The sequence below is a fragment of the Podarcis bocagei genome, assembly GCF_964188305.1.
Source record: "Podarcis bocagei genome assembly, chromosome: 1".
In the NCBI taxonomy this organism is placed as follows: domain Eukaryota; kingdom Metazoa; phylum Chordata; class Lepidosauria; order Squamata; family Lacertidae; genus Podarcis; species Podarcis bocagei.
The window spans coordinates 31,949,283-31,972,369 of record NC_138125.1 but is presented as its reverse complement, the minus strand read 5'-3'; the positions used below and the strand labels follow the sequence as shown (position 1 = coordinate 31,972,369).

Genomic DNA, 23,087 nt, shown 5'->3' with positions numbered 1-23,087 from the left:
GTCCCTGCCTGCACCCGTCAGTCTTCTCAAAGCACCCTAAACAGCTGAGCCTAAATAAAGGACATATTTTACTTCATTGTGGTTGAACACTTAAAATAATATGCAAACTACTGTTTCTTAGCAGAGCTAATGTAGAGTAGTGCCTAACAATCTGAGCTGCAGTTGGAAAATCTGCAGTAAGTTGAAATATTGCCTCTTATCATAAACTCACCCAGATAAGCCACTTCCCATCAGCAAAATTGGGATACTAATATTTACCAACTTAAATATGTGTAATAATGATTACAGTAACATAATGTATGTGAAGCACTTTGAATAAAGTGCTATTATTGTTGTTATTGCTGTTGCAATTTAATTTTTATACAAAAACACACTGATGCAGAATTCTAAATGATTCGTCCAGACAAGCAGTATTGGAAAGAGTGAAAAGGAATTTCACAGGGATATTATATGATATATTTTCCAGTCCCATCAGCACAGAAAGCACAGTGAACAAGAAAGGAGGAGGGTGGGATTGACAACTAGCATGAATAATTAGATTGACAACGCAATCCTGTGCTTGTCTACTGACACATGCAAGTAGATATAGGATAGAAGCCTAATTACCTCATTTGGGGGCCTGAAACTTGGCTGTACTGAATTGTATACTAAAGATGTTGTTATCCGGCTTTCTTTCTTCAAAATAGGCTCCAAATGGCTGACCGTAATATAATCACAATATAAATTGATAAAAACAATACAGTAAATAAAACTCACCATTAAAATGTGCAGAACTTGAAAATTGCAGTGCAGTACCCAGCAACTAGAACAGAGCAAAATGATTAAAGAGGAATCAGCCCAGGAAAATAACATCCAATGGGTGCCTGAATGCATAGAACAGGGGCATCAAACCTGGGGGATAAATTTGATGTGTTTTGATTTACATTCAAGATCTGAGCCCCTGTAAGGTGGGGAGCGCGGGTGTGTGTGTGTGTGTGTCTAGAAAGAAATGTTTCTATAAGGGGTTAATGTTTTTCTTTTGTGAATAATCTAGGCAAGATGATTATGTAGTTAAAAACATAAGAGCCTGGTGGATCAGGCCAATGGCTGATTTAGTCCAACATCTTCATCTTACAGATGCCCATAGCAGACCCACAAGCAGGACTGGAGACCAAGAACAGTTTCCAAAAATTGGTATTCAGAAGCATATTGCCTGCAACTGTGGAGGCAGAACACAGCCTGCTTTGTGGCTAGTAGCCACTGACAGACTTATCCTCCGTTCATATGTCAAAGCCTCTCTTAAAGCCATTCTGGGTTGGTGGCCATCACTGCCTCCATAGTTGAATTACGCGCTTCATGAAAAAGCGCTTTCTTTTGTCTGTCTTGAATCTTTCAGCATTCAGCTTTTCTGGATGTCCACGAGTTCCAGTGCTATAAGAGAGGGAGAATTTTTTCTCTCTGGCCACTTTCTCCATGCCATGTATAATTCTTTGAAATTATTTCAGGTTACCTCTTGCTCACCTTTTCTCTAAATGGAAAAAGTCCCAAATGCTGCGACCTTTCCTCATAGGGGAGCTGCCCCACACCCTTGCTCATCTGGCTTGCTCTTTTCTGAACATATTCCAGCTGTACAATATCTTTGGGGGGGTGCAATATTCCATATGAAAACTTCCAGATTGTACCTCAAGAGCGTCTGTAATTCAGAAGTGTTTTGACAGCTCACTCTGCAGATGGTTAGAGGGAGGTGAAGTGTCTTTGGAAAGCTCTGAAGTAAAAGAGATCTCTATCAGGGGCAGCTTTGGGTTCTGAGCTAGCCATAAGTGGTTGAGGCTGACAAGGCTGGGAAGTCTACAAGCATTTAAGCACCTGAGGCTTAGCACCTCAGAACTGGAAACCAAACTGGCGATTGAATCCTTAATTTGAGGACTCTAGAGATGTGAAAATCTGTTAATCACAGATGGAAATTAATTTGATTTTAATAGGATATTTTCCATTGATGATCTAATTTTTATAGTTTCCCATCCCACGTCTTCAGAACAAGTTGGGCTCTGAATTCAAATTATTAATAATGCCATCGTCTTTTCTTTGTACATAGTGACTCTAAGAATTGATAAAATCTCAAGAGTAACTCTTCTCATGCTAGCAAAAGTTTTCTATTGCCAAAGTCGGGGTTGCAAATTGGATGTTTATTTTTGGCCAACCCAGTAAACATGCAATAGAGGGGGTTATGCAGAGATATCGCCATATACTTTATTTATTTTAAAAATGTACTGCTTAATATAATAATGTGGTTGACATAAAAATAAAAAACCAATATGGCAAATTTCAATACATTTTCTTAAAATTAGACAAAAATGAGGTAAAAATAAAATGTAACTCTATTATCACAAATCAAATCGAACCATTAAGACATTAAAAATTCAGAGAATTATACTGTTCATGGCTCGCATCCTGTAGGAGCCACTTCCACTATTACAATGGCATCCCCCCCCCCCCGGCTACTGGCACCTACATACTTCCCGGTTCATAGACAGGTTTCTCCATTCAACATTTTAAATGGGAGGGCGCCAATAAATGTCCCCTATGGATGTTTGAACCAGCCCATAGTCTAAGAAGGGGGCTTGCTGGTGGCACTGCCATGGCTCCTGAATCTTAACTACCTTTAGATGAAAGCCTTTCCCTATACGCTTCCACCTGTTGATGTCCTTGCTCAGGGACCGGGAGAGGCGGGGGGCACAGGAAGCAGAGTGAGCGAGCAGAACTTGGACGGAAGGAAAGGAAGTCTGATTAAGTTTTGTCTCGAAGTGTCTGTTTTTGGGTTTGTCCCTGCATTGATCTGCAAGGGAATGAGGCAAGTAATGGCCCCTTGGGGACCTTCAGGACTTTCTTCTCAATGTCAGCCGTCATTTTCAATCACCCTCTCCCTCCCAGTCATTAATTTTGGCCCGGGATCATGGGGACTTGTCCATCTATCACACCTAATTGACACTAAATGATCTGTCAGTTTATTGATGAACGGCAGGAGTGGAATTGTCACAATATATTTTACTTTCTAACAACTCCTCCTGACAATTTTACCTTGTCCATCTCACTCTCCTCACATAAATCTCCATTGGCCTCTCGTTCCTTCTCTTGGGCTGTTCTGGTGCCAGCCGCCTCCATGCCATCAGCACGCATCAAGGGCATCAAGATGGCGGGAGAGCTACAGCGTGTGGGCTTGGATTTTTTTCCTCCTTTTTATAGAGTGGATGTTCCAGGAATGCTAACTGGCTCCTGTCCTCTTCTCCTTCAGTGTCATTGCTGGGGTGGTTCTCTCCTTGCCTTTTCACAGTCAGTTCTTATGTCGAGACCTAGCAAAAAAAGCAAAGGCGAAGGGGAAAGCAGAAGACTTACCTTAAGGCAGTGTTTCCCAACCTTTTTTGGGCAAAGGCACACTTGTTTGATGAAGAAAATCTCGAGGCACACCACCATTACAGCCCCGTGACGTCAGCGCGCAGCGTCACGCCGGGAGGGACGCACGAAAGTGTAAGTTTCCATTTTTTTCCCTCCCCCTTGCCGGGGAACCTCCAAGCTTTGGGGGTGGGGGGGAGGAGGCAGCAAAGCGAGGCAGGAAGGAGAGCGCGGCTTGGCTGGGTGAGCTTTGGCAGGGGCAGGGAATGAGAGCCGCGAGGCGGGTGCTGCGGACGGAGGCGCTGCCCGCCGAGCTCGCAGGCAGCCAGGCAGGCAGACGGCGAGAGCCCCGCGCTGGGCGGCCTCTCCTCGCCGCCGCCGCCCTGCCTCTCGCTGCCCGACTCGCCCGCCTCCCTCCAGGCAACATCTCGCGGCACACCAGGCAACATCTCGCGGCACACTAGTGTGCCGCGGAACAGTGGTTGGGAAACACTGCCTTAAGGATCTGCTACCTGTACAAAGGTGGCTGTAGGGTCAATTTAGTGTTCTGTTCTCTGGGTTTATTTGTTCTGTTTAATCCTAGGGGTGTGTGGGTAATCACAATTGGTTGTTGCTTTCCTACTTTTTATCCAGAAAAGCTGAAAGAGCAGGATTTTTACAAAATGGGGGCAGGGTGGTAGGATTTTGTTACTCTGCTTTTTTCTTATAAGACCTGATCATTTTGAGACATTGTTTTCTTAAATAGAGTAAGTCAAACAGTAAAGCTGGAAAAGGTGCAGAAAATGGCAACCAACATGATAAAGTGTATGGAGTATGACAGAAGGTTACTTTGGGGGCTTTTTAGCTTTGGAAAAAGGTGAAGAAGAGAGGACATAATTGAGGTGTATAAAACAATGCATGGTTCAGAGAAAAGATAAGGAGAGGTTTCCCCTCCCCCTCTCAATGATCCAGTGATGCTGAATGGTGGAAGATTCTGGGTGGACAAGGTATTCCCAGCCTTTGAGGCCTGGAGACACATTAACACCAAAAAAGAGGCATTTCAGAGAAGAAAAATGGGCAATGCTCAGAACCATCTCCAAAACCCCCAAAGAGAACACAGGCAAAAAAAACAGGCGACCCACCATGCCAAAGTCCGAAGAACTCTCAGTTAGAAAAATACAATACAATGGGTAAGGGCACAGGGCCTTCGCAGGTGACTAAGGACATTATGGTGCCCGACGGCTCCACATTTGGGACCCCAGGAATCGACAAATGGAAATGCTTCATGCAGTAAACTGTAATGCTGTTAATTCTTTACAAGACGCAGTGGTGATAGTCAAATTATGTGGCTTTAAAATAAGTTAATGGAGATAATAATAATAATAATAATAATAATAATAATAATAATAATAATTAATAATAATAATTTATTATTTATACCCCGCCCATCTGGCTGGGTTTCCCCAGCCACTCTGGGCGGCTTCCAAAAGAATATTAAAATACTGTGATACATCAAACATTAAAAGCTTCCCTAAACAGGGAAGGCTATCAATGGCTGTTTGTTATTTCCAGTAAAAGAGGCAGGATACCTCTGAACATGAGCGAGAGAGTGCTGAAGGGGAGGGCTTTGGCACGTAGGGCTTGTTTGTGGGTTTCCCAGAACATCGGGTTGGCCATTGGGAGAACAAGATGCTTGACTACATAAGTCTTTGGTCTGATCTATCAGGGATGTTACATTCGTAGGTGAATAGTATAATTTCTTATGAGCTTTAACACAGCATCTGATGTATAGCTTAATACGGAGAGAGTTGGGATCTGAATTGTATCTATTAAAAGTTCTAATGTTGGAGGCTGCTATGCCACTAATTATCATTTTGTTTATAATGTGAATCTTTTTTTGTTTCATCATAAATCTCCTTTGTGAAAAAGAATAAAGTTGCAAACGTCAGAAAGTTGGCGGCTTTGTACTTCGTTGAATTTTGCTGTCACAAAGGACCCTGGAAGTGATATATACTAGCATAACCATTCCCGGGGTCAGAGATTTTGCTGGGTGGAATATGGCTGAAGTGCACACCATGCTGGTGCTAATAAGGACGGAGCTGAAATTTCCCCCAGATTTTCACAAATACAATTGGCAATTCTAGGGCGGGGAAATTATTTTACCTTGTAAAGATTTCATCTTGCTCACACTTGATCTCACTCTCATTGATATCCTGTAGTCAAATCTGATTGGCTATGTAGCATAGCGACATGATCCTGCTTGCTACATAATCTTGATTGGCTAGGGTCACCAATGTGGTTAATCTAGGAAACACGTTTCCCGCATTCAATTGTGTTAGTGATGCAGTCACATAATCAAATCTACTTCCTCCTGCTCACTATGTGATCCCAGGGTGGAGTTGAGAGAGCAGAAGCAAACATAGAAAAGAATAGTCCTCAATATGATGATGATGATTTTTTTTTAATGTATGTGTTGCTTTTCAAGACAAAATATAGCTCTCGCCAAACTATAATATACACTATATTAATAACACAATATAAAACCAAAACACTGCAGCATTAGAGCATTAAAACAACAAAAGTTAAAACAATACAGCACCACATATGAAAAAGCAGTTTTGAAATAATAAATGTTTTCAGAGTCTGTGTAAAATCCAGTAAAGTAGGATTTTTTTTTTTAAAGTAAATATTCACACATTTGAAGTATCTTATAGGGAGAAGACTATTCCACCCAAACTGCTGTTTTACTTCTAAAATCAACACTGGCGAAAATTCATGGTAACCCTACTAAAACATACACGTTATAGACAACTCCATGTAATTTAGGCAAGTTGCAGCTGGGTCTTCAGCACTGCACTAAAATCACTTTTCTCCCCTAACTGGAGTAGTCTGTAGGAAAAAAGGAGAATAATTCACTTTACATTGATCACAGATGTATAGTTTTTAGCAGATATATCTTAGAGCTAAAAATTATAATCCAGGTAAAAGCAGTAGTAGTTGCGGCTCTTAGTCAATGGAAATTCTGTCCTGATTCTGAAGTTTGAGTCTCTGGCAGATTTGGTCCACAAGACCATATCATAAAGACTGAAAACTTGGCCTTGCAAAGTGCTGCATTCCTGTTTACGCAAGAAGTAAAATTCTGTCCTTTCTCCGTCCCTTGAGCCAGTGGCAATCTGCGAAAGCTCCCCGTGTTTTCAGCAGCTTTGTTTGGAAGCGGAGAGATTTTGAATGCTACAAGCCTAACAAATTGCTCTGTTTTCCCTTTGATGAATCCGCTCTTCAAGAATAAAATGTCTGTGAACATCAGTACTTTCCTTTCCCTTCTGTTCTTCTAGCAAGAGGGCGTCTTCAAGGGGCTTTCGTTTTGCGGGTCATTCATAAAAGAGAAATGGCATAGACAGGCTAGGAAGTATGTTCACTGCCATGCTGAAACATCCCCTTCAGCTGTGATGACAGAGCTTCTGCATCTGGACCTACAGCATCTTTGATATTGCAGTCCTTGGCTCCCTGCAGAGCTCTGTCGATCCCCATCCCTCACAACTAGCACTACTGGGTCGCTCTGCCTGTGTATGTCACTCTCCAGAAGTGAAAAAACTAGGCACTGTAGCTCCTGTGTGTCTACATTGGCCTTCTGTTTTTGGAGTTTTCAAAGTAACATGACTCTTTGAGTACAACACTACTTGTCGCACGGTTCAGGACAGTCAACTGTGGTTTCCAGAATTATTCCCGAAAGTAATTTTTTTGGAGATCGAGATCATTTCTTGAATGCAGAGGCATAATGGCTCAGCTGCTCACGAAGTTGAACAGAAGGCAGACAGATATAATTATTGAGGGGAGTCTTTTAACTGAATGGGCAGTTGAACACTGGGCAGGGATGACTGAATGAAAGTCCAGAAAACATGAGATCCCTTTGTCCTTTTCTGCCTGGGGGGTGGGGCGAATTGCATATTACACCATATGTATAGCCACAGTCTTCTTTTTTCACGTGGGGAGAGCAAAGCTGTGAGGAATTTAAAGCAGAGAAGTGCTGGTCAGGGAATTAAATGGAAATGCTGTTGTAAGTTTAGTCAGAAGGGGGCAAACTTTGCAAAGAAATATGCACAAACTCCAATGCAGTTGCAGCCTTGGCAGTCTCTGTTCTACTAAGTTCGGCCCCATCAATACTTATTGTGCTCCTCTATGGATAAATTGAGCATTAAGGGTTAACCAAAGTGGACTGGGGGCTGTGACAGAGTCAGACAATAGTATGGCCTCCCAGTCTAAAGAATACAGGTCTGGTAGGAAAGAGGAAGGCAGAATTGCTGTGCAAACACTCAACTCATTCCATTTTCCTAATGCACCTTTTGCTTTTACCAAACCTCAGAGCTATTCATGTGTTGCTCACCTGAGTTATAATCTCATGGGTCATTCACCTTGTTTTGCCTCTCTCTGAAGCAAATATGCTGCCTGATTGTGTCTTGTTTTACCCAGACTTTGTTTTTTGACCACATCCAGTCAAGGGTGACAAGATGAACTTACTTCTGCAAAGAAAACAAGGTTCCAGCATGATATTGTTTACCTTCTTTTTTTAGAGAGAACTGTTAGTGTCGGCAGGTATTTTCTCAGAAGTGTATATTCTGAACATAATATTTGCAAGTAGTAATGGCTGGTAAAGGAGTAGGTTTCAGGAAGATGAAGGTGATATCCTTCAGTGTGTTCAGATTTCTCTGCCTAATCATTCTGTTTCATATATTGCCCTGTGATGTGACATGGGAAATTTCCCTGCATTTTATTTTTCCGTGGGAAAAAATCCATTTCATAAATTCATTTGTAACAAAGAATGGATTGCAATATTAACTGTTTCAGAGTTTTTACCTTTTGTTTACCAAATACAAGTAAAACTTTCTAAAATTAGATCACTCATCAGGGGCATCAGAAAATTTCCTGATGCAAACTGAAAAGTTTTTGATGCAAACTACTTATGCAACTTACAAATGTGTAATTCAAAATTTTCTGGAAAACCTGTCTCACTGATGGTCTCCAATCACTCTTCGACTACACACTCCCATATCCAATATATTATCAGAGCAGCTTATGTTATTTCCCTGTTCTTTACCAGCTTCACCACTCATATGCAATTTATTCATTTCATGTTGCATGCCTGTACAATAGGCTGACCTCCTGGTGCTCAGCTGTATGTACTATACTGTACCACAGCAAGGAAGAATAACTAGGGCCGGCGTTGAGCTACGGATATTACAAAACATCAAGGGCATTTGCCCACATTTGTCCCACTTATGTCCCCTGTTAAAACAGGTTAACGGTGTCTAATTAACCACTGAACATTGTCATCGTGCATGAATATAACATCCTTGCTCTTCTTGGAACCTGGCTATTTTATCTCCATTAAATCTCCACAGTATTCCATTAAATAGGAGAGAAACATTTTAGCAGAGATGATGTCTACATTAGTGCTGCCTTTCACCCTTCAGCACTTAACCTCTGAGACACTGGCACTTATGGAGGAGAATTGCCTCCTCGCCCAAAATCTGGTGTGTAGCTTAGGGGGAAAGAGAAGGGGGGAAGCATCAGTGGTGTACATGAATGTCTTTAGAGAAGCTGTTCCTATTTGAAAAGTATATCCTCTGACAGGCTTGACAGAACCAGGTGTTGTATTCATCCGTGTTGCTTCCCTCCCCTATCCCAAAGCCTCAGGTTAGGTCATCCCCCTGCCCGATTGTTTACCTCGTGAGATAGGTTAGGCTGAGAGATCCTTTTCAAAAGCTGGGCTTTATTTCTGAAAAGACCTTTGAACTGGGGTTCCCTGTGTTCAAACCTGACATTCTACCATCAGCATTCTGCCGGCTGGTTCTCTTGTGGTTCACACAGTGACTAACACGTGACACTGTAAACTGTTTGTTTTTATTTTTCCTTTATTTATTGACAGGGTTTGTGTTCTGCCCTTCATCATAAGCAATCTCAGGCCAGATTACAAAGTTCAGAACATTATAACATTCTAATACATGCTAATTTAGACCCATAGATGGAAATTTAGAAATAATCACTATAATTTAAACTGAAGTAAAATCATCTCACCGTACTAGAAAAGACTGTGGCCAGGTGGACCGTGTGCCTGCTTACTCTTCTCTCTAGGTTCTAGTTGTTGAGGGACAACTTGAAGGCCCCTCATGATCTTCCTTCTTATGGTCCTTCATCTTTAAACTAGACTTGGACTAGAAAGCCCATCAGAGGATGCCTTTGAACAGATGACTGCCCTTTGACAGCCCTCCAAACCAAGAACTGTTTTCCGTAAAGCAGAACACATGGCCACCCTAGTTAGAAGCTCTGCAGTATAAGAAAATGAGCCCTGTGCCATACTATCTCACATTAACAAGAAATAGAGGCCACATTTGATAACATTTGCCACTTAGAGACAGTGCCTGATTCTATAAAAGCTAAGGAGACAGATATTTCCAAGCCCTTTAAAGTGCTGCCTCTTGATTTTTTGGTGGCAGTCCTTCCTTGCGGGCAGAACATGTAAAGGAAAGCCCTGTTTTGTTCTTGGTCATGCTGTGCCCCCACTCTAGGAAATGAGAAAAGAGTATTTCCCAGTACACAGAGTTAAAAAACTTCATCCTGTGAAATAGTCAAAGCAATCAGTAAGTGATGGAGTATCTGCTAAAAAGAAACCTGGCATTTAATTAACTTTTCAAAGTGCTGGTTCAGCAACCTCCATGTTTTACATTTTGAATATTGAACAAGCATCCCTAATCGGATCTGAATTAGTTCTGGGCTTGCTGGGGTGGAGAACGAGCGAAAGAGCAGCCTGCCATCTCCCCCGCCCCCTTGTCGCCCTGCCTTCTCCTTCCAACTTCACATTATTACGATGATGAACTCTGGGTAATTCAGCCAGATTTTGCCTGAACCACAAGGCGTCTGGTCCAGCCTTTTCCAGGGCCATGTAGGGCAGCTAGGTTAAATAGCAAATTCTTTGTTTATGAACTAGGGACAGCCGGGAGAGCCTCCTCTCTCAAGTGTTTGTACCTGTCACTAGTCTGGCATAATCTTCCTATAAGGATTGCAGATTCTATGCTTTTAAATTGCTGTTGCTTTGGGATAGTGTTCAGGGGCAGTTTTACGGGCAACAGAGAACCCAAATGAAAACTGTTTTGCCACAATTTTGTTGTGACACTCCTTGTACAATTGTTAATTCCTTTTTGTTCAGCAGCCCATCATTTGATTTGAGTTTTAACCCACTCACTCCATCTATTTGTTTTCAGTGTATAAATTTTAGAATACTGTATCTCAGAGCATGCTCAATGACTGCCTTCCATTACTTAGCACTCCCCCCACCCATACAAAGGACATTGCTTTTTTAAAAAAGAGCAACTTTCAGCTTACAGGAGAACAGCAATGTCTAGATGCAAGGAGTGACTTGTACAACCTCTCTACATCCCTTTAGTGCAAAGTGCAACACATAAACTTGTGTATCTCCTCCATGCAATGAAATGCATGCATTTTCCCTGCTGGGGAAATGTGCAAGTTTGCGTCTGACACAAGTGTGAAAGAAGGCTGCATGAGTCATTTGTGCATCTGCTGTTTCTTAAGAACTTAAGAAGAGTTCTGCTGGATCACACTGAGGCCCATCTAGTCCGGCATTGTGTTTTCACAGTGGCCAGCCAAATACCTATGGGAAGCTCACAAGCAGGATTTGAATACAAGAGCACTCTCCCCTCTGGTAGTTTCCAGAAACTGGTATTCACAACTATGCTGCCTCTGACAGTCATCACGGCTAGTAGTTACTGATCACCTTATGCTCCATGAGTTTGTTTAATCCTCTTTTAAAGTCATCCAATTTGGTAGCCACCACTGCTGTTGCTGCTGCTTCATCACATGAAAGGCCTTGTTGGGCCTTAGAAGTGGAGGAAGTTCCACACTTTCACCCTTGCTTTTTAAAACTTGCTGCACGGAGGGCACTACTTTAGTTGACAGGCTTCCGTTTAGGTTTTATGAGCATCCTGAGTTATAGCTAGATGCCCTCACCAACTAAAATGCCAACTATCCGACTTCTAGAAAACATCTGAAGGCAGCCCTGTTTAGGGAAGTTTTTAATGTTTGAAGTTTTATTCTGTTTTTAATGTTCTGTTGAAAGCCACCCAGAGTGGCTGGGGAAACCCAGCCAGATGGGCAGGGTATAAATAAATAAATAAATAAATAAATAAATAAATAAATAAATAAATAAATATCATCATCATCATCATCATCATCTTTTACCAGGATTACATTGAAATAAACTTTTCCTTAGGAGAGATTTCAAAAGAGTTGCTGAAAGTCCATTTCTCTACTGCTGCTTCCTTGCAAATATTCTTATACTCGTTTCAGCAATAGCCTTTTCTTGTCTTTCAGGTCAAAAAAGAGACCGACAGAACAAGAAGCGGAAGAGTAAGTTTCTTGCTTCACCATCAACCACATTTCTGTATATATATCAACAGAATCAGCCAAATGTGACATCTTTGTATTTTATTTTCTGTCTGTGGCAGTAGACCTTCCTAGTTTTTTGCTAATGCAAACATGACCAACGTTTAGTCAGCTTTGCTCAGTGAAGATTGGAACATATTCTTCTTTAAGTGCTCAGAAGGAATAGCTTAGCCAGACTTAACAAGACTTCCCGAATCTTTAGATTATGAAGGCGTGATTTGCAAAACCCCCCAAAAACCTGTCATTCCCATGGTTCTGAGTTTGGACATCACATTGTCTCTACTGCCACTGTCAGTTCAGTGATGGTGTATTTGGAACAGATACCAAGATTGCCTCCCTCATCATTCATAGGGGGCTGCATCCAATTCTGCCCCTCCACTTTCAGAAAACCCTTTTTTTCTCTAGTTAACACTTTTGCAAGTGGAACTTAGCGGAGGGAAATTTCACGATTTCCCCCTTCTCTTCCAGCCCCTCATATCACCTTGCCCTATTCTGTTTTTCTTCAGAGGAAGCAGACAGTAGAGTGAACTAGGACTTCAGGAGACATCATTTTATAGTTATGCCTCTAAGATTGTCTTCTGTCTCTGGTTTCTTCTAGCCATCGCCTGAGACAGCAGAGTTTAGAGGCAGAGGATGAAGAAGCAGGTAAGAGCCTGCATTACTAACTGAATTTTTAAAATAGGATTTTAGGAGATCAGCAGAAAATTTAGCACAAATGAAGTGGATTAAAGGGCCTTGTTACCCTTAGAATCATAGAATCATTGAATTGGAAGGGACCCCAAGGGTCATCTAGTCCAAACCCCTGCAATGCAGGAATCTTAACTCAAGCATTCTCTTACCGTCAGAAAGCTCTTCCTGATGTTGAGCCAGAATCTCCTTTCTTGTAGCTTGAATCCATTGGTTCATACCCTACCCTCCGGAGCTGGAGAAAACAAGCCTGCTCCTTGTGTAACAAATCCATGTTCCAAAAATATAGGGACGTTTTGTGGTTAGAGAAATTAAAGGCTATTGAAAAGTGTGGAATGAGCAGATGATGAAAAGGAAGGTGTATAAACACCTTGCAACAAAACCAGGATGAATACTCAAGAAATAGATTGTTTGGAGAAGCTCTAAGGTGTCTACATCTGTGTTCCGGAAGCCTTTTCAGTTAAGATTAAGATGAATAGAATCTCCCCTAGCAGAGGTATCAAGTGGATTTAAGACACAGTGGTGCCTCGCAAGACGAAATTAATTCGTTCCGCGAGTTTTTTCGTCTAGCGAATTTTTCGTCTTGTGAAGCACGGTGTCGGAAAAGTTTTGGAAAAGCTTCAAAAATCACCAAAGTCTTCAAAAACCTCAAAAAAGGCTACCACACCGCGTGCTATGAGTTGCTCCTCGAAGTCAAGTCACAACTGTATTAACGGTTTTAAGAAAAAGGAAACAAACTTGCAAGACGTTTTCGTCTTGCGAAGCAAGCCCATAGGGAAATTCGTCTTGCGAAGCAGCTCAAAAACCGCAAAACGCTTTCGTCTAGCGAGGTTTTTCGTCTTGCGAGGCATTCGTCTTGTGGGGCACCACTGTATATGTGTAAGATAAAGGGTATTTCTTCTACTATAAGGCGCAAGAGGCATAGCAAGTGACTTTCTGCGCTACCAGGGCTATAGTGCTTTTTGTGTATGTGCAGGCATGTTCCCTTTGTGGAATTGTGTGGGAGAGGAAGAGCTCATTCAGCACCCTCCTCCTTTCCAATGCACTTGCAGAGGCAGCGTACAGCGAAACACAAAACATTTTACTGCAGCGTAGAAAACAAAAGGACCTAAGAAGAGCCTGCTGGATCAGGCCAGGGGCCTGTTTGGTTCAGCATCCTGTTCTCACTTTGGTCAACCAGATGCCTATGGGAAGCCGCAAAGCAGGATCTGAGAGTGACAGCATGCTCCCCTCCTGGTCAGTCATCACTGATTCAGGACAAGATGAGCAAATAAGTGAAATTAATACTTTTTCGCCCGGACCAGATGCTTCAGAATCACTGGACCAGAATCAGATTCACTTTTGGTTGACGAAGACTATTGGTTGCCACCTAAAAAATGAGTGAATAAAGCGTATTTGTTCCAGAGTAAATACCCGCCTAAAAGTATCCAGAATGTTGAAGACAGGAAGCAGCTACAGGAAATGTGCCTTTGCTGCAGAACTGGAAAAAATGTGATAGAGACCAGTAGCATCAGAGCCTAGGGGCAGGAAATGGGGAATGAATTGAACGGTTTAGCTTTGGCATTAAATAAGGCAGAAATTGTCTCTAGAACTTGGATATTCCCCATTTATCTGTACCGCTTACTGTTCCTATGCCTGTTGAACACCCTCGTTTGCCTCCTCAAGGCAAGCTTTTCACACACCTCAAGAACAATACTGAGAAGTCTCACAAAAGTACTTCTGGAAATAAAGAGTCTGGCCCATTTGGCGGCCGGCCTGCCTGCAAAGGTTGCACAGGTGCAGCCCTGCAATGTTCCTGCTGCTGTTTTTCTTCTAATAGCAACTGTGGTTTTCCACAACTTCCTGACTGGGCTTCTGCTATGCCTGGTTTGCTGTGGGCTTCCAGCACCTAGGAACAGTTTTATCAGCCAAGAGAAACAAGTGGAGAAATGCTCAAGGTGCTTGTGTAGGGAAACATTTACAAGGACAGCAGGAAACCTGGCAGGCAAGGACATGTTTTCTGCCAGGAGGTGCTACGGTTAACTTGAAATGACTAAATCTCAGTCCACGTGAGAAGTGACCTGCAGGGTTAATGTTCACAAACACAAGAATAAAATCACCCAATCTTGCCTACAAAGAGAAGGGAATTTCACATACGGGATGAGGAACTGATCAATATGTGCTTATTCTCAAACAAAACAATGGGGTGACACTTGTTACTTGCGAGGTGCAAGAACCAGCTCACACAACCAATGAAGTTAAACTGCCAATACGTGCAGTGGAGCCAGTGATCCACACAGGCAGGTATACTTCATGGGTGGCATAATTCTTTTTTTTAAATAATTTTTTTAATTGATTTTACAATTTTTTTTAAAACAATACAAACATATAAAAAGACATACACACATGTATAGTTTCATAACCTTCTTTTCATAAACCCTGGTTCTCAGACTTCCCCATACCTCCCCTTTCTGCATCCCAATGTCCAAAAGTTTTTAGCAACTCTAAATATTTCTGTCAGTCCTCTGCCTCTTAATCTTTCCTTTAGTCTAGTCTTATATCGCTGTAACCCTTTCTTACTCAAAACCTCGACATTCTAGCATTCAGCAAGCTTATAGTAGTCCTTAAGGTAAATTTTAAATTTCTTCCAATCTTCTTCTGCCGTCTCCTTTCCCTGGTCGCGAATTCTGCCAGTCATCTCGGCTAATGTCATATAGTCCATCACTTTCATCTGCCATTCTTCCAGGGTGGGTAGATCTTGTGTCTTCCAATACTTTGCAATGAGTATTCTTGCTGCTGCTGTGGCATACATAAAGAAAGTTCTGTCCTTCTTTGACACCAATTGGCTGACGATGCCCAAGAGAAAGGCCTCTGTTTTTTTAGGGAAAGTGCATTTAAGTACCTTTTTCATTTCATTATATATCATTTCCCAGAAAGCCTTAATCTTCGGGCACGTCCACCAAAGGTGATAGAAAGTACCTTCAGTTTCTTTACATTTCCAACACTTATTATCAGGCAAATGATAAATTTTTGCTAGCTTGACTGGAGTCATGTACCACCTGTAGATCATTTTCATAATGTTTTCCTTTAAGGCATTACATGCCGTGAATTTAATACCGGTGTTCCACAACCATTCCCAGTCAGCAAACATAATGTTATGCCCAACATCCTGTGCCCACTTAATCATAGCCGATTTAACTGTTTCATCTTGTGTGTTCCATTTCAGCAGCAAATTATACACTCTTGACAAATTCTTAGTATTGGGTTCTAGCAGTTCAATCTCTAATTTTGATTTTTCCACCTGAAAGCCAATTTTCCTGTCCTGTTTAAAAACTTCCATTATTTGGAAATATTGAAGCCAGTCTTGTAATTTAGGTTTCAGTTTCTCATGACTCTGTAATTTCAATTTATCTCCATCCTGTTCCAGAATTTCCCAATACTTTGGCCATCCGGCCTCCATATTGAGTTTCTTCAATGCCTTAGCCTCCAAGGGTGACAACCATCTAGGGGTTTTGTTTTCCAACAAATCTTTGTATCTTATCCAAACATTAAACAATGCTTTTCTGACAATATGGTTTTTGAAGGCCCTATGCACCTTGATTTTGTCATACCATAAATATGCATGCCAACCAAATGCATTATTAAACCCTTCCAGATCCAGCATGTCTGTGTTCTCGAGGAGCATCCAGTCTTTCAGCCAGCAAAACACAGCTGCTTCATAGTACAATTTTAAATCCGGCAGGGCAAATCCCCCTCTTTCTTTGGCATCTGTCAATATCTTAAATTTAATTCTGGGCTTTTTGCCCTGCCAGACAAATTTCGAAATATCTTTCTGCCACCTCTTGAAACAGTCCATCTTGTCAAGAATCTGTAAGGTTTGAAACAAAAATAACATTCTAGGCAATACATTCATCTTAATAACTGCAATTCGGCCTAACATTGACAGTTTCAAATTTGACCATATTTCTAGATCTTTTTTAATTTCTAACCAGCATTTTTCATAGTTGTCCTTATACAAATTCAAATTTTTAGATGTCAAATAAACCCCTAAGTATTTCACCTTCTTAACCACTGTCAAACCTGTCTCTTCTTGAAATTTCTCCTTCTCCATGACTGTTAAATTTTTTTCTAAAACTTTCGTTTTTTGTTTGTTCAGTTTGAATCCAGCTACCTGGCCAAATTGTTGAATTATCTCCAACACCCTTTTCGTACTAGTGTTTGGCTCTTGTAGGATCAATACTAAGTCATCTGCAAATGCCCTTAACTTATAATGTTTAACTCCGACCTGTACACCTTTAACCTGCTGGTCATTTCTAATCATATTCAGCAACACCTCCAGGACAGAAATAAAAAGCAATGGGGAAATTGGGCATCCCTGTCGTGTTCCTTTTTCTATTTTAAGTTCCTCAGTTATCACATTATTTACAATCAACTTGGCTTTTTGTTCAGAGTATATCGCACCCATACCATTCTCAAATCCTTGGCCTACCCCCATCCCCCAAGCCTTTGACAATATTTCTTGGAGTTTTATGAAAAAGAATCTGCATGGGTGGCATAATTCTTTCCTGTCTTCTTCACTAAGAATGTAACTCTTTGGTTGGGGTCTGGATATTTTCTGTGTTCAGAGAGCATAGCATACTTCTAGTGGCGCATAAATATTTTTTCAGCACTTATTTTTAGTAATAAAATACGGGGCCAAGAATACCAAGATTCAGAGCTTGGAACAATATAAGATTGTTCATACAAATTAAACTGACTTACACGCCATATTCTTAACCTGTTATTTTCACTTCTGCAGAATTGACTAATGTATTTTCTAATGTGCTTCCATAGTCATGGAAACTAGAAACTAACTTGCTTAAAAATCAAAGATTCTCAGAAATACAAATTCTGTCCCAGATACTGGGATTCACTAGGGAGGTCTGCGCACATGAAGACTGTTTGCCTTCATAGAAGCATCAAATTGTAGAGTTGGACGGGACCACGAGGGTCGTCTAGTCCATCTCCCTGCAATGCAGGAATATTTTGTCCTATGTGGGGCTTGAACCCATAACCCTGAGATTAAGAGTCTCATGCTCTACTGACTGATCTTGTCAATACTTTGCTTCTTTGTGTGCTCAGGCATGTGTGTAAGTATGAACGTACCTAAGCAACGTGTGCTAAGTCAGTAGGCAGCATACCTCTGCTACTTTTGCCTTGTTTCTGTCCAAGTCCTCTTGCTCTGAGACTCAAAGAGAAGGTCTGTGGCTTACTGCACCATGGGAAGCCTGCTTTAATAGGATTTAATATAGTGACAACCTTAGGAATAATAAACTCTTGCAAGCAACAAAAATTGTTTAATTCCTAAAGGACAGGCCTGGTTGAACCACTTTTGGCCAGGGGCAATTGGGGGCTTAATATTGTGTATGTAGCAATCTGGGTGAATTGAGAGAGAGGCATTTAAGGGTAATTGCTCAATTTTCTATCCGTGTCAACAGGGAAAATAGGCAGAAGTGGCTGAGCTCAGCACAGTAATAGAGCTGGATGAGATGGAAGATGCCAGGCTGTTAGGTGAATTGGAAAAGTGCTATCTGTTGAGTGTTTCCTTCCCAGAGCTAGGTGTTTCTTCTAAGCTCAGGCTGCTCTGTAGACCTACATAAGGGGAAAAAACAAGGATTTTGAAAGGGGTGGTCCCTGACCCTTCTCTGGGGGTTGAACCCAGTATTTTGCTTTTGTTTCCCTTCTTGTTTTTGTAACTGCAGGTAAGTGGTCAGTTCCTGTGTGGGTAGTTCTGGACATCACTAGAGGTTATTCTTCCTTCTTTCCAGACTCTGATTCCCTCTAATATCCAACTTCATCCTTTTCACAAGTGTCCCACTCTCTTATATGTTTTTTGAGAAATAGAGCCAAGAGAATGCCTTTTTAAAAAGAAAAGTAGAAAGAAAGAAAAGGGATTTGTTTGGGGTTCTGTTGACCCCAGGAACATAATTATGGGCAGGCTGGCCTGGTACCTCATGTGAGTTGTGTTTTGCCCCATTGCAGCCATTTTGTTCTTTTGCAGAAGTCAACGGTGGCCACTCACTTCTTCAGAAGCAATTAAAGCACCGTGCTTGGGAACAGGGTTAGGATAGAAGCAAAACTGCCCCCATAACATCAATCTGTGTGTCAGGTATTGGGGGGGGGGAGGACAGATTTAATGTCCCTGATGAGTCTAAAAATTTCTTTGCAACATTTAATTTCTTATATGTATTTACACATGGGGCTTGTGACGAAATGTTGTGCTGTAGAGTGTTTTCAGTATTCCACTCAGTTGGCCATGCCCCAGTAGCGCAACAGGCCAGTGCATCTGGCTGTTACCAGAAGGTTGGTGGTTCAAGTCCACCCCAGGATTCCTGAATTGCAGGGGGTTGGATCAGGGTCCCTTCCAATTCTACAATTCTAAGATACTCAACCCATTCCCCCTCCCACTTGGTTTTCCTCTTTCCTCCCCAAGTCTTTCAGGACGCTCAGTCCCCATTGGAATGATTTTGGACACACACACACACACACACACACACACGCCCCCCACTGTAAATATTTTGCTATACTTCTGAAAACTGGATTTCTACCCAAGTCTGCTGATATCATGCACCATCTTATGCATGGATAGTGTCGTTTTGCCTAATTCTTCAAGAATTGAGCTTGCAGTTAGGATATATTATTACATTTCCTTCCATCATGGAACTCAAGGTGGCATGTTTAGGGTTCAAAGGCAGACTACCATCCAGGTACTATTACACAGACCCAGATCTGCTTAGCTTCAGCAGAGCTGCTACTTTAGCTGCCTTCATGCCCTGTTGTGCCTCCTCTTTTGGAACAAATTGGCAATGATGACTGGTGTTGAGGCGGATGCAAAAGGTTGACCCCTTGGGGCAGATTTTGTCTATGCCTTAACTAACTACATGACTACAGTCCCTATTCTGTCTCCTGTAACTACAGCCTGCCCTACTGACAAATGCCTTACTAATAAGTAGCAAGTTTGGGATTTGGGTCTGGTTTACAGCAGAGCTCAGAACAGGCCACTACAAGCTGAATCAGTCCTTAAAAATACACAATGAAGTATTATAGCTCCTTTCACTAATCTTAAAAATTGAGATCTCAAGGCAGATAGGAGCCTTTGAGTCGTAAACTACAAGAGTTCTTTGCAAATAACAGAGTCCAAGCTTTGGAGGGGTGCAGGGCAGTATGGCTATGCAATGAGACTTTTGGTAGAGTTAAGATCCTGAGGTATAGAGCTGGGAGGCATTGGAAAGAACTGTGTAGGAAGAACATTGAGGACTGGTGAAATTAAGATGGGAAGTGAGCAAGGAACAAAATGGACGGACTAAGGAACAATGAGGTCAGGTGACAATTATTTTTGCACCTTTGAATTTGGCCAGCCGCACATTTCTACTAGGGCATGTGCGTGACTTTGCATTGCCACCAAAGCTTTGGCCCACACTGCTCTAAACTACAGTGAGGACTCTAGTTCGGACAGCAGGATTGGTTTGTAATAGCATTAAAGAGTAGTTAGAGATCAAAGGATGTCACCGGAGAGGCAAGCAGTGAGGATATTTACAAAAAGAGCTGCTACCTTCCTTGACCTAAGGTTGATCAAAGGGAATAGATAGTGGCTGTAACCCACTTTGAGAAGACTTGTCTTGAAAACCAAGATACCAGTTTATTAAATACATACATGCAATGAAATGACATAGTGTGTAGGCACCAGACATTAGTGTGGTGCTGCTCTTTCGGAGTCCCTTTCTTTACAGAGGGGCTTAGTGTTTCCCTGGAAAGGCCAAAGTGGTACAATGCACACTGTTGGAGTAATGGTGATGGGCAATGATAAGCATGCCTGCTTCAGAACGGGCTTTTGGCATGCAATGCTTTCCTGGCACAATTCCGCGAAACCCTAAATATACAGTCCTATTGGCAGCTGTGATTGTTGAGTCCATAAGTGTAGTTGACGGACTAGGTTTACCTAAAAGACCCTTTAAGAAAAAGCTCTTGAAATATGATTACAGAATTGAGACACCATCATTTGAAAGTGCCTGAGGCATGCTTCTTTGAAAATTGCAGCTGTAGAGGGACAGCAAGAGAACCGCATAGCCCTTGATTGTAGCGTTGTTCCCTCAGGACCTGCTCGCCCCCCCCCCCCAGTTTCTCATCTGATAGGAGTGAGAAAGAAAGCAGCAGTTAGGCTCTTCGTCTGTCTTATGAAAATCCGATTCCAAGTGGCTGTGATCAAACCCAGTTGGCTGTCAGCTGTGGTGGCCTCATGTGCAGGGAGGGAGGGGCTTCTGAGGAGTTTCTGGATGTGGAAATGTCATGAGTGCTACCGATCAAAGCTGCATTTTTAAATAAATATATATAAGATTTTTTAAATAAAAAAAACCCTAAGGAATTTAGCATAAAAGAAATGTAGTTTGTCTTGTTTTTGCACTGGAGCATGAAAGGGATTAAATAGAATCAGACATACCTGCTCCCTAACATAATTCAATGAGAGGCTTATAAGAAACTTCTTTCTTGCCTCATATTAAGGCAAAAATCACCAAACTGGCATTACAGAAGGAAGTTTTCTATTTCTTCCATACCCTGTGCACTCTACTCAATGTGCAAAAGACTAAACTGTAGGATAAAACTGTATAATAATGATCGCCTCTTGAGTTTTGTCTTTTGAAAATGAACGTGGGCAAGAATTACAATGTCACATATATGCGTATTTTGAAAGGATGGAGCAAGCTAAGTAGTTGTGCTGAGCATGAAATGACACACAGTTGAACAAGGAGAAGTGTTAAGAACAGCATTCCTAGGTCAGATAAATGGTCCATCTTTCCAATTCCCCTATCACCAAAGGCAGTTAGTGCCACATTCTAGTGAGGAAGTCTATAACACAACATTGGTATGATCTAGTATTGGGCAACGTAACATGTCTGAACAAGTTGGACCTGCAACAAAATGTTGCAGAGTGGAGTTCAGTATGTCTTAAATACAAATAGAACACAGATACTGAAGGCAACAGGCACGATCCAGTTGTAAACCAATGGGAATAAGATCAATGAACTTAATGAGTAAGGCCTTTTGATTGCTTACGATCAAAATGGTCAGGACACCTGCAGCTCCATTTGTTCATTTCCACCACTGCTATTCTGGCAGTTGGGAGTATAGCCACATTCCTTTTTCGTCTCTCTTCGAGTCAATTCACAGGACCAAATTACACTAGCAACTTAAATGTGCAATTTTGAGTCAATCCATGTTGATTTTGGCACGAATCACTTGAAGTAAATCTATAATGCACAATGAGAAAGCTGCTTAAAGGGGCTGAATGATGGCAGTGAACCTAAGCTGAGTTGCAGACAGGGTGTGGGATGCAGCAGATGAATGAGCACTGAGTTGTGGACTCTTGGTGTTTCCACACTCACAACATGGTGATTTGATATCTTAGGTTTGTTTTCTGCATGGAGCTTTTGCGTTCCTATGACAATTTCTCCTACCCTTTTCTGGTTTGGCAACACAGATGTTTCGGGGCTGAATTACAATATGAGTTCAGATACTCAAGAAGGTGCACTGTAATACATCATAGTTTATTTCTTGCCCCTTATTTTGTTTGTCTTGTGGTAATGCGTGTTTTAAAATCCCAATGCCTTGTCTGTTTAGTTGGAATTATTTTTTCCAAGACTTTGCTCTTAATTAAAAATCAATTTAATCACTTAGTTTCTCAGTCATTCTTTCAGCTCTGTGAGTGCTTTCTGCTAACTCACAATCTGTTTCAGAGATTTGAACAATTTGTACTCTCTGTAAAATTTCCACAAGGCGCCCCCCCAATTGCTTACCTTTCCCCCCAATTGCTTACCTTTTTCCACTGTGACAATAAACAATTGATGCCTTATCTCATTCATTGTTTTTCATTTTAAAAAATGGAATTCGAAGAAACTTCTGATCCAGTTATTCATATCCAGTGCATCAGAGATGTTTTCCTCAGTTGGTTTTTGTGGGGTTTTTTGTGTAACAAAAAACATTTGGGACACAGCACAAATGCTAAAGATACCTACTTATATTAGAGTCTAACAAAATAAAAGATTGGGACCTTTGAAAATTATTTTTTAAAATTTGTTCTGTGACAGTGAATTCCAGGCATATTTTGTACATTAGCATAGTAAAGTCCAGGATTTTGCTGATATATTGGCTTGTATGAGTATACATCTTGATTTAGTTGCAGGAAAATATAATATGTAATATGTTTGTTGTTTCACATAATTAAAATTAAACAAAAATGCATTTATTTTTAAAGCATGCCTTTTAGTCTTTTAATGGCATTTTATTGCATTGATGGCATTTGTTGACATTTTCTGGTGGTGTTGTTTTAATTAATGGGGATATACCTTTATTTTGATTTTTGGTTTATAGGCACTTCAGTAGCAGCTTCATTATTCATTTTCCCCCAAACTGGTATCCTATCTTTTGTAAGGTAAATGATACTGTATTTGAGAGTATAGACACATTTTTGGCTTCAGAAATACTGCATTTATTAATATTAGTACAGCATCCTGTTCTCCGGTGCTCCAGCTGTTGTTACTGTTTGGACCAATTTGTGTATATCACTTGGTGATAGATGAGAA

General features: G+C 41.3%; 1 protein-coding gene across 1 annotated transcript in view; it reads left to right on the top strand.

The window, feature by feature from the left end:
• IFT43 (intraflagellar transport 43) overlaps positions 1-23,087 on the top strand; it is a 53,016-nt gene that overhangs the window by 19,622 nt on the left and 10,307 nt on the right. The window contains exons 4-5 of the mRNA XM_081174503.1: positions 11,734-11,769; positions 12,404-12,450. Coding sequence (XP_081030629.1) covers positions 11,734-11,769; positions 12,404-12,450 — 83 coding nt within the window. The remainder of the gene's footprint in view (positions 1-11,733; positions 11,770-12,403; positions 12,451-23,087) is intronic.